The 13,371-nt window shown below is 39.4% G+C and overlaps 1 protein-coding gene across 1 annotated transcript in view; it reads right to left on the bottom strand.

The window, feature by feature from the left end:
- Positions 1-1,869: 1,869 nt before the first annotated feature.
- Positions 1,870-13,371, bottom strand: part of FUCA2 (alpha-L-fucosidase 2) — a 29,418-nt gene continuing 17,916 nt past the window's right edge. The window contains exons 6-7 of the mRNA XM_073627415.1: positions 6,652-6,757; positions 1,870-2,304 (exon numbers count right to left, since the gene is read on the bottom strand). Of these exons, the coding sequence (XP_073483516.1) occupies positions 2,170-2,304; positions 6,652-6,757 (241 nt within the window). The 3' untranslated portion in view covers positions 1,870-2,169. The remainder of the gene's footprint in view (positions 2,305-6,651; positions 6,758-13,371) is intronic.

The raw sequence follows: 13,371 nt of genomic DNA, 5'->3' as shown, positions 1-13,371 counted from the left end.
CTTGTTGCCATCACCTCTGAGTGTGCCTTCTATGCACTCTCCTAAATCTGTGCTTCTTGAGCTTTTAGGGATCAGGCAACTTTCCTGTACTTGTACAAGTTTCAGGCATAAGGTCCCTCAAGCAGCTCTTTCAGCTGCGGGCTACCTCTGGTTTACTGTTTTGTTTTACTTACATGGGCCCAAAAAAATCTCTGAATACTGATCTCTGTATCACTTAATAAACTAGGAAAACAGGATGTACTTACCTTAAAATTCTTTTTATGGAGTTCATTAAGGGATGCAGGTCCTACACCTCTATGTTTTTGACCTATTCCTAAACGCTGCTTTTCTACCAAACTGAAGCATGCTGGGAGAAGGAAAGGTTATACCTAGCTGGCCATCTTTTTTTTTTTCCTTTGTCAGTATTCAAATTCTGTAGACAGCAGTATATCCCAATTGTCTCCAAATATTGAATTATGTGTCCCTTAATGAACTCCATTAAACTTTTACAGTAAGTACAAAAATCCAGTTTTTTTTTTTATTAACTAACCTGTTTACTAAACTTCAGATCTATCAGAGAGCTTGAAAATAGTTTTTTTTTTTTTTTTTACTAGTTCTGTGTTTTTATTGTATTTAACTATTTTTGTGGCAGTTATTAAAGCTAGAACAATGACTTGTCCACTAAACCAGTGGTTCTCAACCTCAGTCCTCAAGTACCCTCAACGGGCCATGTTTTCAGGTTTTCCTTTACTTTGCACAGCTACTTTAAATCAATGACATGGTATTGATAAATCAGGAAGAGATTATGGGCGGTCCTGTGTAGATGGCTAAAATAATTTGGTGAAATGAGAACTGCCGCCCCTACAAATACAACCATCTAGGTGGAGTATAAGATTGAGGGTTAAAAAAGTAGGTGTGGCGCTGTTCTTGTATCCAGGGATTTGAGTGCTCCAAATCACACTCTAACCAGTGACTTGTGTCTAAACAAACTTAAGTGCTGTGAACATGTAATACCCCTTCAAGGGGTGAGTATCTTTGGTAAGTGCATTACCCATTGGGGCACTGTAAGAAGCACCAGCACCAAGGACACATGATTGAAGAGCACCTGTCACTTTGAAAAAAATGTATAGATTTTTATAAGGACTGTATACATCAATTGGTTCATTTAGCACAAAGGACACACAATTGCACTTGTCACTTTGGAAAACCTTTATATTTATATAAGGACTGTATACATCATCTGTTGTTTTTTTTTGTTTTTTTTTAGCACTAGTCACTTTTTTCATGATTGCACATTATGAATATGAATTATGTTTGATTGTAGCACCAGTCTCTTTATATAATTAATGCACTTAAGTTTGTTTAGACAAAGGTCACTGGTTAGAGTGTGATTTGGAGCACTCAGATCCCTGGATACAAGAACAGCGCCACACCTACTTTAATCCTCATGGTATTGATAAAAGCTATTTTAGGGAAGTTCCTAAAACATGGCCCATTGGGGGTACTTGAGGACTGAGGTTGAGAACCACTGCGCTAAACTACCACTTACTGCAAATGCAATATATGGCTATAAGAATGTACCATGACAGGAATGTTTTCTTCCATCAGCAATCACTTTCATGAAAATTAGGCCTGTACAGACCATGTCTGATAATTGTCTTTCATACACAAGTAATGGCAATCAGAGGTTACTGTGAATGCTTGTTATGTTATGTATCAGCTTCCTGTAGCTTCCTAATGCAGTTGAAAAGCATCTATAGATCAATCATAAGCAGCATGTTAAAAGAGGAGCCATCCGGAAAGTGCAGACCACCGAATGGATAAGGAAGAAAGAAGAAACAGTTCTACAATGCAAAGGTTGGCTTTTTGAAACAAACTACAATGATTCCATTGGTATTTTAAGGTTACCTTGTTGAAAAGTCAGCAAATAACTTTTTTTAAAAGTAAGTTTTATTCATTTTGCTAACAAAGTATTCTTAAGTAGTAAAAACATCAGACATATTCTTCATGAGGAAACAAGTAAATCCCACCTCTATTTGGAAAATCAGAGCACCCAGTGTATCATCATAAAATCGTTTTTTTTTCCTGAGTTGTAGTCGCACAAATAGAAAGCATTTATTTTAAGTACGGTAGTTAAAATATGTACAGTTCTCCCAGCTATGTACACGGCTATGTGGCTTTTACTACAATTTAATTCACATTGGATATTTTGAGAGTCCATCCCCAAGAAGGAGTTGCAGGTCCAAGTCTGGGTAATATAACAACCATTCCTTTGTCTCCAAGCGCTATCCATTCAAGCTGTCCATCATACCCCAACAAGTAAACCTGAAAAAAAAGCATGTTTACTGTACATTAGTTTACTAGACCAATCCTACTTTGTCCAAAGAAAAACCTCAGAAGACACGCATGGAAAAAATAAATAAATCCATAAATGACCAAATAAATAATGTCTTAGTTGTCTTTTAAAGGTTTATTTCTTATTTGAGGTTAAAGAGGATTTATACTGTAGATTAAAGTGGAAGTGGAAATTCACTCTCTCAATCAACGTTGAGTATTTTTTAATCTTTATGCTGATAGCATTAGTAAATAGATAGGAAGGTATGTCATATTTACTTGTTTTAAACTTTTTATTACATTTTATCAGTTACTTCCTGGTTTCCAGGCCTATGCAAATGATGTCATACATCCCAGGAGTTTTCAGGATGGGAGGGGGGGGATTCTCAGCTAAGCACACCCTCATGCCTGAGCTAAGGGCAAATGGATCCCAGGAAGTAAATGTTACATCAATTATCTGCCCTTACCCAAGATGGCCACAGCCAGAAATGCTTGGGGGTGTTTTTCAAAGTGATTTCTCAGCAAAATAATGCATAAAGCATGGAGATATGGAGGGATGGGGAGTTTGCTTTGAATGTTAAAGATTATTTAAATACAGTTTTTGGTGTTCAGATGCAGTGTAGTTCTGCTTTAAGGTACAAGAATGGATGTTTTAAAACACAGGAAAAAATGGCAATAGTCCAAAGCACTGGCCAGCAAGATATTAAACACTGGGCAATACCATGCCCTATAGTCCCTATGCAACACACTAAACAGCTATGGATTTACAAATATAATTGGGCATGTCCTATATCAAACAGCAGGGCCACTGCTTTCCTCCCTTTAACAAGGCTCCAGCCCTGCACTGCATTTATGGCTTTTATTAGTGATACCCTTCGTAGGAAGTCAGGCAAACATAAGAAAAAGTCAGGAAACATAAGAAATAAACAAACAAAACTATACATCCTCTGGTGGCTTAAAAAACCAGCGTGCTTGGTGGTACACTGACTGGCTATAGCAGTGGTTCTCAACCTTGCTAGTGCTTTGACCCCTTGATAAAATTTCCCAAGTTGTGGGGACCCCAACAGTAAAATTATTTTCGTAGTGTGGGTGGTCAGCACCCAAGGCAAGACAAGTAATTTGCGCCCTTAATGGACATTCAGCGCTCCCTGGTTTCCTTCCACTCGCACAGTTTTGAAACCCCTTATGGTACATTTTAGGATGTACCACTCTTTCTCTTTGTTTCCCTTTCTTTCTCCATCCTAATTTCTTATTTTTTTCCCCATTTCTCTCTCTAGCCGTCTTTTCTCTTATTCTTCTCTCCCTTTTTCTTTGTTCCTCCCCCTCTTTTCCTCTTCCTTCCATGTATTCTCTATTTTTATTCCTTCTCTTACTCCTTGGTGGGGAGTGGGGGGAATGGGATGAGTGGCAGTGCTGGTGGGGAGTTCTGATCAGCCAACTTAGGTGCTCTTGATCAAGGTCATCTGCTGATCTGAGAACTGTAGTGGGCACTTTTAATGGCAACCATAATCACAGGTTACTCACTGTGTCTCTGACTTTGTGGTGTCTCGTAACAGTGGCACCTATGCCGAAATCAGGAGATAGGGTCTCCTCCAGCCCCTCCCACTTCACATTCCTCACCAGTCAGCTGACCTCTAGTCTCTGTCCCCCAGCCATGCTGTGAACTGAATGGGCGGCTGAGAATAGGCTAAGTGGGCGGCCGCGGGCTCCAGGGACAGCCCAGCTGGGCAGCCGCAAAAAGGCTGGGAAAGCAGTGCGGGCTTCAGGAACAGCCCAGGATTCGGTGACCCCTGGCAAATCATCATTCGACCCCTGAAGGGGTCCCGACCCCCAGGTTGAGAACCACTGGGCTATAGAGTCAACTCCACAAGGAAACAACAGCTGATGGTCAGACTATCGCTCTCATATGCACACAACAATGTTATATCATGCATGTTATATACTAAAGTCTTGCGAGAATGTAGGCAATTTGAGGTAAAGTTTGTTGATAATAGAGGCTTTTCACATAACATTGAATTACAGTGGGTTTATATTGTTAACCCAGTGAACAGAAATACTCTTTAGACCCCATACACACTATTAGATTTTCTGCAGATTTTTGTCTTCAGATTTACCAAAACCATATAATATGGAGGTCAAACATTAAGAGTTTCAGAAAATCTAATAGTGTGTATGGGGCCCTTAGACTGGGTTCACAAATATGCAAATGTAGTTTTGGTGCAAAGTCAAATGCGGTTTTCATTCAGTGGTTCAGAAGCAGATTCAGGTGTGAATTTGACACAGAAATCGCACCTGAACCGGTCTGAAAAACACACAGGACCCTTTTTTAATTTGCACCGCAACCGGCCCGCATGTATGTGGACCGAGTCCATTGAAAGTCGGTCTGGTTCACGTGTTATGCAAACTGATTGTGGTTCAAAACACATCTGATTTGCATATACACTCACAGATCTCCAGAACATTAACGCTCCTGTTTTTAAGCAACTATGTCGTTTTGGCTTTATGCTTGGGTCATTGTCAAATTTTCTACCTCTGCTCAGATCTTTTAGAAAGAATCTGATTTTCTGATTCTTGCTGCATTCCTTTTACCCTCTACATTTACCTGCTTTTTAGGGTCTGCTGCAGAGAAATATCCTCACAGTGCGATGCTGCCACCACCAAGATTTAAAGTGGTTATAAACCCTAAACCAAAAATGTAATATATTGAAGCAATCATTAGATGTGGTGGCTGCATCATTTTCTATTCTTTGGCCTTATCCCTCTGTTTTCACCTGGTGATCTGTCCAGTAACACAACTCCTGTATTAGGCTCCATTCACACTAGCGCGTTTTTTGATGCATTTTGCATTTTGCAGAAATGCACGGGAATTTTTTAACATGGGTTCCTATGGAACATGTTCACATCAATGCCTTTTTGTTTCTCTGCATTTTTGGAAAGGGTCAGGGACTTTTTTTCATGCAAAATGCAGCGTTTTGCATGTAATAGAATTCAATGGACAAGCATCAAAAACGCAAGTGCACCGTTTTTGCAGCGTTTTTGCGGTTTTTGCCGTTTTTTTTTTTTTTTTTTTTTAGACTGTAAAAAAAAACTGTAAAAAAAAAAACAAAAAAAAAAAAACAAAACGCAAATCGCGGCAAAAAAGCTGCTCAAAAACGTGGCAAGCATGAAAAAAAAACCTCCAAAAACGCTCAAAAGCAACATGCATAGGTGTGAATCGAGCCTTAAAGTGCCCCCTCTCCGGATGAATAAGTACAGGGGGCACCTTTGGACAGCAACATTGTCAGTGTGGGGGAGAGAAGTGTTAGATTTACTATCGGAATTAAATACACTAATAAATTAAAGCCAAACTCCAGGTATTACTTTATAAGCAGTTACAGCAGTTTTTTTCCCCTTTTTGGATAAAGGTTTTACATAAATAAAAACTGATTAGTGTAAGCACCCCTGCTAAGGTTAAATGGTTTGTCTAATCTCTGTAACTGATACATTCTGTTGAAGAGCTAGTTATTTTGAAAGACTACAGACTACAGGTAGATCACCAGGTGAAAATAGAAGAAAGCTTAAAAAATAAAACGAATGCAGCCATCACATTTAAGAAATGGTAAGCAGCAATATAATAAATATTTGCTTTTGGGTTTAATACCACTTTAAAGTGGGAGTGGTGCGTTTTGTAATGATTTGCAATAAGCTCAGTTTTGGTCTCATACTATAGAGCAGGGATATGCAATTAGCGGACCTCCAGCTGTTTCAAAACTACAAGTCCCATCATGCTTCTGCCCTTGGCTGTCATGCTTGTGGCTGTCAGAATCTTGCTATGTCTCATGGGACTTGTAGTTCTGCAACAGCTAGAGGTCCGCTAATTGCATATCCCTGCTATAGAGCCTTGTTCGTTATTTTTGGCTATTCTCCAGTTATCTTCAGAGTCTCCCAGGTGCCCTGTGGCAATGTGCAGGTGAGATGTCATGGAAGTTTTAGCTTTTTTGTTTTTTACTTCACTCTCAGAAAATTATGATAGTGAAACGCCTATAGTATTCATGGAATACTAAAAAGAAAAAGTTACTTATACAGTCAGTTATTTTGTTTTTAATTTTATATAATAATTTAAATCAATATACAGAGAGGTTTTCACTTTGAAATCAGAAAGTATATTTCTGTTAATTAGTGTAAAAGAAAAAAAGAAAAAAAAAAAATCAGCTGTGACTCAATGTTGTATGACAGAACATGAAAACTTTCAAGGGGGTGAATGCTTTTTTTTATAGGCAATGTAGCTAATGTTTTCACTGAAAAAAAAAAAACCAACATGTAAAACCCACATATACATTGGTGAATACGGCTACTAACCTCTGTTAGTTCAGATGCCTTGGGTTCTCCTAGTACAATATTCCGGTTGGCGGGCCACTTCAGAAATACAGCAAACACAGCTTGTTCTTTAGGCTTGCATGTATACCTGTTGGTTACAATTTTCCTTTAATACTCTGTATATTTTCATTAAACCTACTATTTCAGTGGTTGATGATTTACTCGTTATATGAGGCCTCAAAAGTACAGCTCCTGACATGACAAAGGACTGCACATAAAATTCGGTGGATTGTAATCCTACAAAAACTTGGTAGAGATTGCAGTCAGGCAACAGAAGATGGTCAGAGATTATGGGCATGCTTTAAGAGATGGTCACAGACTGGGCACATGCTATAGGGCTTATTGGAAACTGGAGACATACTTCAAAAGTCAGTCATGAGCTGCAAACACATAAAACTGCTAGACATCACTAGTTTACAATTCAATGCGTCCACATTTATACTCCACATAGCCCCCAATTACTTGTTATTGCTCTAATAAATATGCATTATAATGAAAAATACGGAAAAAAATGGATGGACAGCACACATTAGGTAAGAGCGTGAAAATAGTTAAAACAAGACCATTCAACTACTAGAATACAATGTAAAGAATATCCACTCCCCTCGCCACTGTAAACCAAAACACTGAAAAAATGTCTGCAGGGGCCCCAATAGTTGAACAGTAAATGCCAAACTGCCACAAGTTGGGCACCATGGTAGTAGATACTATATAGTTCAGTGGTTCTCAACCTTTTTAACAAAGAAACTGCGTCAAGAGTGAGGGTCAGCTAGCTGTCCTTTCTTTATGTGCGTATTATATATATATGAGAGATATTTATATTTATATATAGATATATATATCTATATCTATATCTATTTATTTATTTATTTATTTATATTATGTGAGGAACTGCCCGGCAGGGTTGTTGTCAGCCTTGCAGAGAAGATGGCTACAAGGAACACCACCTGCTGGGTGGGAGTAGAGAGAAGATGGTCTCTAACGCCCCGTACACACAGTCGGATTTTCCGAAGGAAAATGTGTGATAGGACCTTGTTGTCGGAAATTCCGACCGTGTGTAGGCTCCATCACACATTTTCCATCGGATTTTCCGACACACAAAGTTTGAGAGCAGGCTATAAAATTTTCCGACAACAAAATCCATTGTCGGAATTTCCGATCGTGTGTACACAAATCCGACGCACAAAGTGCCACGCATGCTCAGAATAAATAAAGAGATGAAAGCTATTGGCTACCGCCCCGTTTATAGTCCCGACGTACGTGTTTTACGTCATTGCGTTCAGAATGATCGGATTTTCTGACAACTTTGTGTGACCGTGTGTATGCAAGACAAGTTTGAGCCAACATCCGTCAGAAAAAAATGCTAGGATTTTGTTGTCGGAATGTCCGATCAATGTCCGACCGTGTGTACGGGGCATTATAGTTTAAATAGCAATTGTTTTGAAAGCACAGAGAGGGCCACATTTAGATCACAGAGTCAAAGGGAAAAGGGGAAGTACATCAGGGATTCTCTGTACAAGGTTTTTGATCAAGGAATGAGAAACCAAAGGTCTCTGAAACAAGATAGAAAGAACAGAAAACTGAAGCTCCAATATTGCTAACAGCCAAACACTGCTCACTGTAGAAAGGAGAGGATTCATCCCACATAGAAGCTCCTAGGATGCACGCCACGTGACTCACACTAAGTGAAGTGTGCCTTCCATTTTTTTTTTTTACACAGCAGAGCTGAAGAAAGGAAGTCACTAGCAAATAGCTAAGATGCATTCGTAGTTGGAACGGTTATCCTGGGCTGCCCTACAGTTTTTTCCTTCTTTAGTTAGCTGTATAACCCAAAGGTGAATGGCTTCCCGAGTCCCTCAATAGAAGAAATTATAACAAACTTTTTGTTTTCTCAGAATCCTAAGCCTGGAGACTTTGTAGAGCTCTGGGTGGGATAAAACCCCCATTTAGGGCCCACATCTTACCTGGTAGCCAAAACTCGTTATTTGTTTCAGCTTTGCAGATGCCTTTATTTAAGCAAGCTTACAGATGCTCGGGTATCTCTCCCTCTATCTGCTGCAAGTTGAAAAGGCTGAGTGCCAACAAAACACTAAAAAAGGAATAAGGGCTGCCTGTGTTGGCAACCCACTGAGGGGCACCCTGTTAATGAGGAACTGATCTGAGTTTAGTTACTAGCTTGGATATGCAGAGGTTTTATTTATGCTGTGGACTTACTGTAACAACCCATCCTGCATTTAAACTGTGTTTGTCTGCTGCCTTATTGAATAAAGTGCAGGGCAAACCTGATTGTTCCTAGGAGTCCCATGCATGGTCTACCATTGTCAACACATATTGAGCCAATTCCTCTTACCACACACATTTATACTTGCTTATGAATTGTAAACTAGAAAAGGTTATGTTTTTTTTTTTTTTATCAGTCCATGCTTCATGCAAGGAATCCTGCTAATTCACCGCCCAGAAAATCATGACAGATTTAAAACTTCTCTAGCGGGGAAGTTTTCTCTAACTGAAAGTTAGACACAGTCTGAAGTCTTGGGTGTGGGAGTGTGAGCTTTGGGGATAGCCTTTAGCCCTGGTTCACACTAGAGCGTTTTGACATGCTGCGACTTGACATGTCAAATCGCATGTCAAATCAGTGGCAATGGCACCATCCTAATCGGTACGGCGCTGCATCGATTTCAAAAAGTAGTTTCTATACTACTTTTTGCGATTTCGGGCTGCGATTTACATTGACATCTGTGCAGAAACTTGCACAGATGTCTCTGAAGTCGCAGCTGAAACCGAGACTGACATGTGGGAGTGAAATCGTGCGAGTTCAGCTGAACTCGCACAGCTTCATTCCCACAACTCAGTGTGAACCAAGTCAACCAATACACGACTTTGGATACAAATTGGCATGACAAGTCAAGGCCCTTAAAGTTGCAGCAACGTTGAAAAGGTGCCTGCACTACTTTGATGAGACTTTGATCCAGTAGAGTGTAAAGATCAAAGTCGCACTCTAAATCACACGACTTTGGTGTCACACAAATGTGAATGGAGTCTAAAGTGGTCAAAATCAAGCAATCAGCAATACTGGATAAAGCATCTGAGTTGCCCACTTGTACACACTGAGGTGTCCCCAGGATGTGAACCACTGGTCTAGGTTATTTCTTTATCAAGCTGTCAAAACATGCAGTATACATGTGTGAAGTAGAGTGTGAAAATGGAAACTTGCTGTGCAACCTGAGCGAGGACCATCTTCACACATTTGTCTTTCCAGCTTAAAAGCACAGCACCACTTTTTAATTGTAACGTATGCTGGAACAGAGTCCTATAAAGTGATCAGTGTTCTTTGGGCTCTCTCTTTTTTTTTCATCAAATATTTTATATCTATATAGAGCGTCCACTGCCACCTAACCTTTATATTAAAAAAATATTGTACAGAATTGTATACATGGCTGTCTTTCCCATTCAGCAGTCCTAACCACTGCTGCATTTTCACTACAATGAAGGAATAGAGGACACACAATGCAAACAGTACACAAGGAGAATTATTGCAATTGCTGTTCCTGCATTTCTTTCTATTTGTAAAGCAACCAGTTGGCCTCTTATTTTAAGTTTTTCAACCTGTAATTGAAAAAGTTAAGGAAGAATCAAACACTAAATAGCAAATGTCCCAATAAGTAGTTGACTTTTCATACTGTACCTGCGCTATAGAGAATGCATTGTAAAATATGGTAATGCTGTGCCAGCTCTACTTTTTTTTTAATTAAAAGTATAGTTGTGGTGTACATAATTTCTATACCACAAAAAGGACAATCATTTTTTTTTTTTTTTATGTAATTGGCAGGCACGTGGCGCAATAGACTCCTTTTTGCACAGGCTGTTTGTTTAATTCTTTGATGAAAAAGCTTTTTTAGAGAACTTATCAGTTCAAGCTGAAATGTACACACATAAATGGAGTCATCAGAAATGTGACACATCTCTCTATCCAAAGTTTCAATCAGACAAAGTGTGTCTCAAAGCAGGTTGCTTCTGTGGTGTTATCTTGTAAACTAAAGCAATGGTACTCTAGAAATTGTTTGTCATAGATTGTTGTATTTTATTTGCCTTTTTTAATACCTGAATACAATTTAAAAAACAGCTTAAAAACAGCAATGCGTTCGGCTGAACTGGGCGACGTCAGACGCCGTTCTGGCGTATGATCCCGGCCAGGACATACAAAACAGAGGCGAGGTCGCCATTTCCCCAGGTGCCTCGAGGTAGATGGACGTCCCTCGCTCCTCTGGCTTTACCCAGGATGTATTTGGGAAGAATTCATCATTCAGGTAGGTCATGCATGTGCCGAATAGTACAGTATCAATTTGGCATTGCATTGTCTGTCAGCAGCAAAACTCTTTTTACTCTTTACTAGTAGCAGACTTTGTTTTATAATACCAGCAACGGCTTCAAGGTAAATCCATGCTCCTTGCTGCACTATTTGCATTACTAGTACGCCTGTACTTTTTGTTCTGATATTGAGCCTGTTTCTCTGCCCGTTCCTTTCTGCGTCTAGACCTGCAAGGCCCTATATCAGGGATATGCAATTAGCGGACCTCCAGCTGTTGCAGAACTACAAATCCCATGAGGCATAGCAAGACTCTGACAGCCACAAGCATGACACCCAGAGGCAAAGGCATGATGGGACTTGTAGTTTTGCAACAGCTGGAGGTCCGCTAATTGCATATCCCTGCCCTATATAAACTGCCAAGACCCAGTATTGTACATTGACTTAATTGATGAGCTATTATTATAGCCTAACCATAGAAAAAGATGATTGACATGTTTGATTCATTGCATTTCTGTATAATCTGCATTCCCTAAATAAAAATTTTAAAAAAATTTAAAAAAATAAAAAAAAAATAAAACTGCCAAGAAAGCCTGCTTTAATCAAACAAGCCAAGTGTGCTTTATATGTGAGTATTGGGAGGGAGTACCCTAGTATACAGTTATATACCACCATACCCGGGGCCACTTACCCCAATGATATACTACCCCCCTTTTTCCTATTACTTTTTTAGTTACCTTGTATGTCCCCACACCCCAACTCATGTGCTAACTGCGGTTACTTCCTGGTTCTGGAGGCCCTGGTGGTTGTTTGTTCCCCTCTCTTCTTGGGGGGAGTCTTGCTGCCTGGTACCTACGGCGCAAGTGAGTTTAGATACATCAAATGTATTTTTTGCAGCAATTCGTTTTTACTTTTATTTTTTTTTTTAATTGTAAAGTTGTTTCATACAATATATTGTTACTAAAAATATTTTTCCATATAGAAATATTCAAGCTCCTGAAGAAGTGTCGGATATAGTCGCAAAACATGTAGAGCAGAACTGTTTTTAATCTATTAATGGAGAAGTGGAACCCCAATTAAGAGGATATCCTCGTGTGGATGCATCTTCAGTATTGTCACACAGTAAAATGATATCTAGTCTGTACATTAGGGCAACCACTAGTAGTCCAACTTTTATGTTTGACGCTATATATGTACTGTAATATTGTGATATATATATATGCATATTAATTAATTTTGTTTAAAAATCTATATACGTGCCTTTAAAAGTCCATCTTTTCAAACATTGCAATTTCTGTCATAGATTGTTGTATTTTATTTGCCTTTTTTACTACCTGAATACAATTTATAAACAGCTTAAAAACTCATGAACTAAAGAAAAAAAAAATTACATAAAAACTAACCCAAAAGGTCTTCTTGGACCTACAGTGCCTTGAAAAAGTATACCCCCTGAAATTTTCCACATTTTGTCATGTTGCAATCAAAAACGTAAATGTATTTTATTGGGATTTTATGTGATAGACCAACACAAAGTGGCACATAATTGTGAAGTGGAAAGAAAATGAAAATGGTTTTCAAAATGTTTTACAAATAAATATCTGTGGCGTGCATTTGTATTCAGCCCCCCTGAGTCAATACTTTGTAGAACCACCTTTCACTGCAATTACAGCTGCAAGTCTTTTTCTACCAGCTTTGCACATCTAAAGAGTGACATTTTTGCCCATTCTTCTTTGCACAATAGCTCAAGCTCTGTCAGATTGGATGGAGAGCCTCTGTGAACAGCAATTTTCAAGTCTTGCGACAGCAAGGCACTGTATGTGTTGTGGTAATGTGCGTTTACTGTTTTAACACACAGTAACACATGGCATTTTGGGCAGTGCTTTGCAGGGACATATATTTAGAATGGCACCCCAACACACAGGCCCCTGTTACAGCACACCACAATACTCATTACATGCATTGCGATGTGGTGTTTTAGGCCTCATTTACATGGTTGTAATTATCTGTACACCCATGCAAAGGGTCATCTTCACCTGCATGGGATGCACAGGTGCATACAAGCAGTCCCATTCATGTCTATTGGGATGAACGTTATGCAGGGACACAGCCCCTCATCTCAATTTGATAGCTGGGCGGGCGCGTATCCCCAAACAGATAGTGTTTGTTCAGGGACACGCATCAGCATGGCTGTCAAACTAGGATGAGCGGCTGTGCCTGTGAAGCCGCTATGGACAATAGACATGAATGGAACTGCCTGCATGCAAATGCACACAAAACCAGTGCATGTGCATACATGCATGAACAGATTGGTACACCCGAAGGTACACCCATGTGAATGAGGCCCTAAAAAAATAAATAAATAAATGAATGGGCTCTGTGCACTGCAATGAAACTAA

Source organism: Aquarana catesbeiana, linkage group LG04 (genome assembly GCF_042186555.1).
Source record: "Aquarana catesbeiana isolate 2022-GZ linkage group LG04, ASM4218655v1, whole genome shotgun sequence".
NCBI classification, from domain to species: domain Eukaryota; kingdom Metazoa; phylum Chordata; class Amphibia; order Anura; family Ranidae; genus Aquarana; species Aquarana catesbeiana.
Note: the sequence above shows the minus strand (reverse complement) of the source record. Positions and strands in the feature narration are given on the sequence as shown.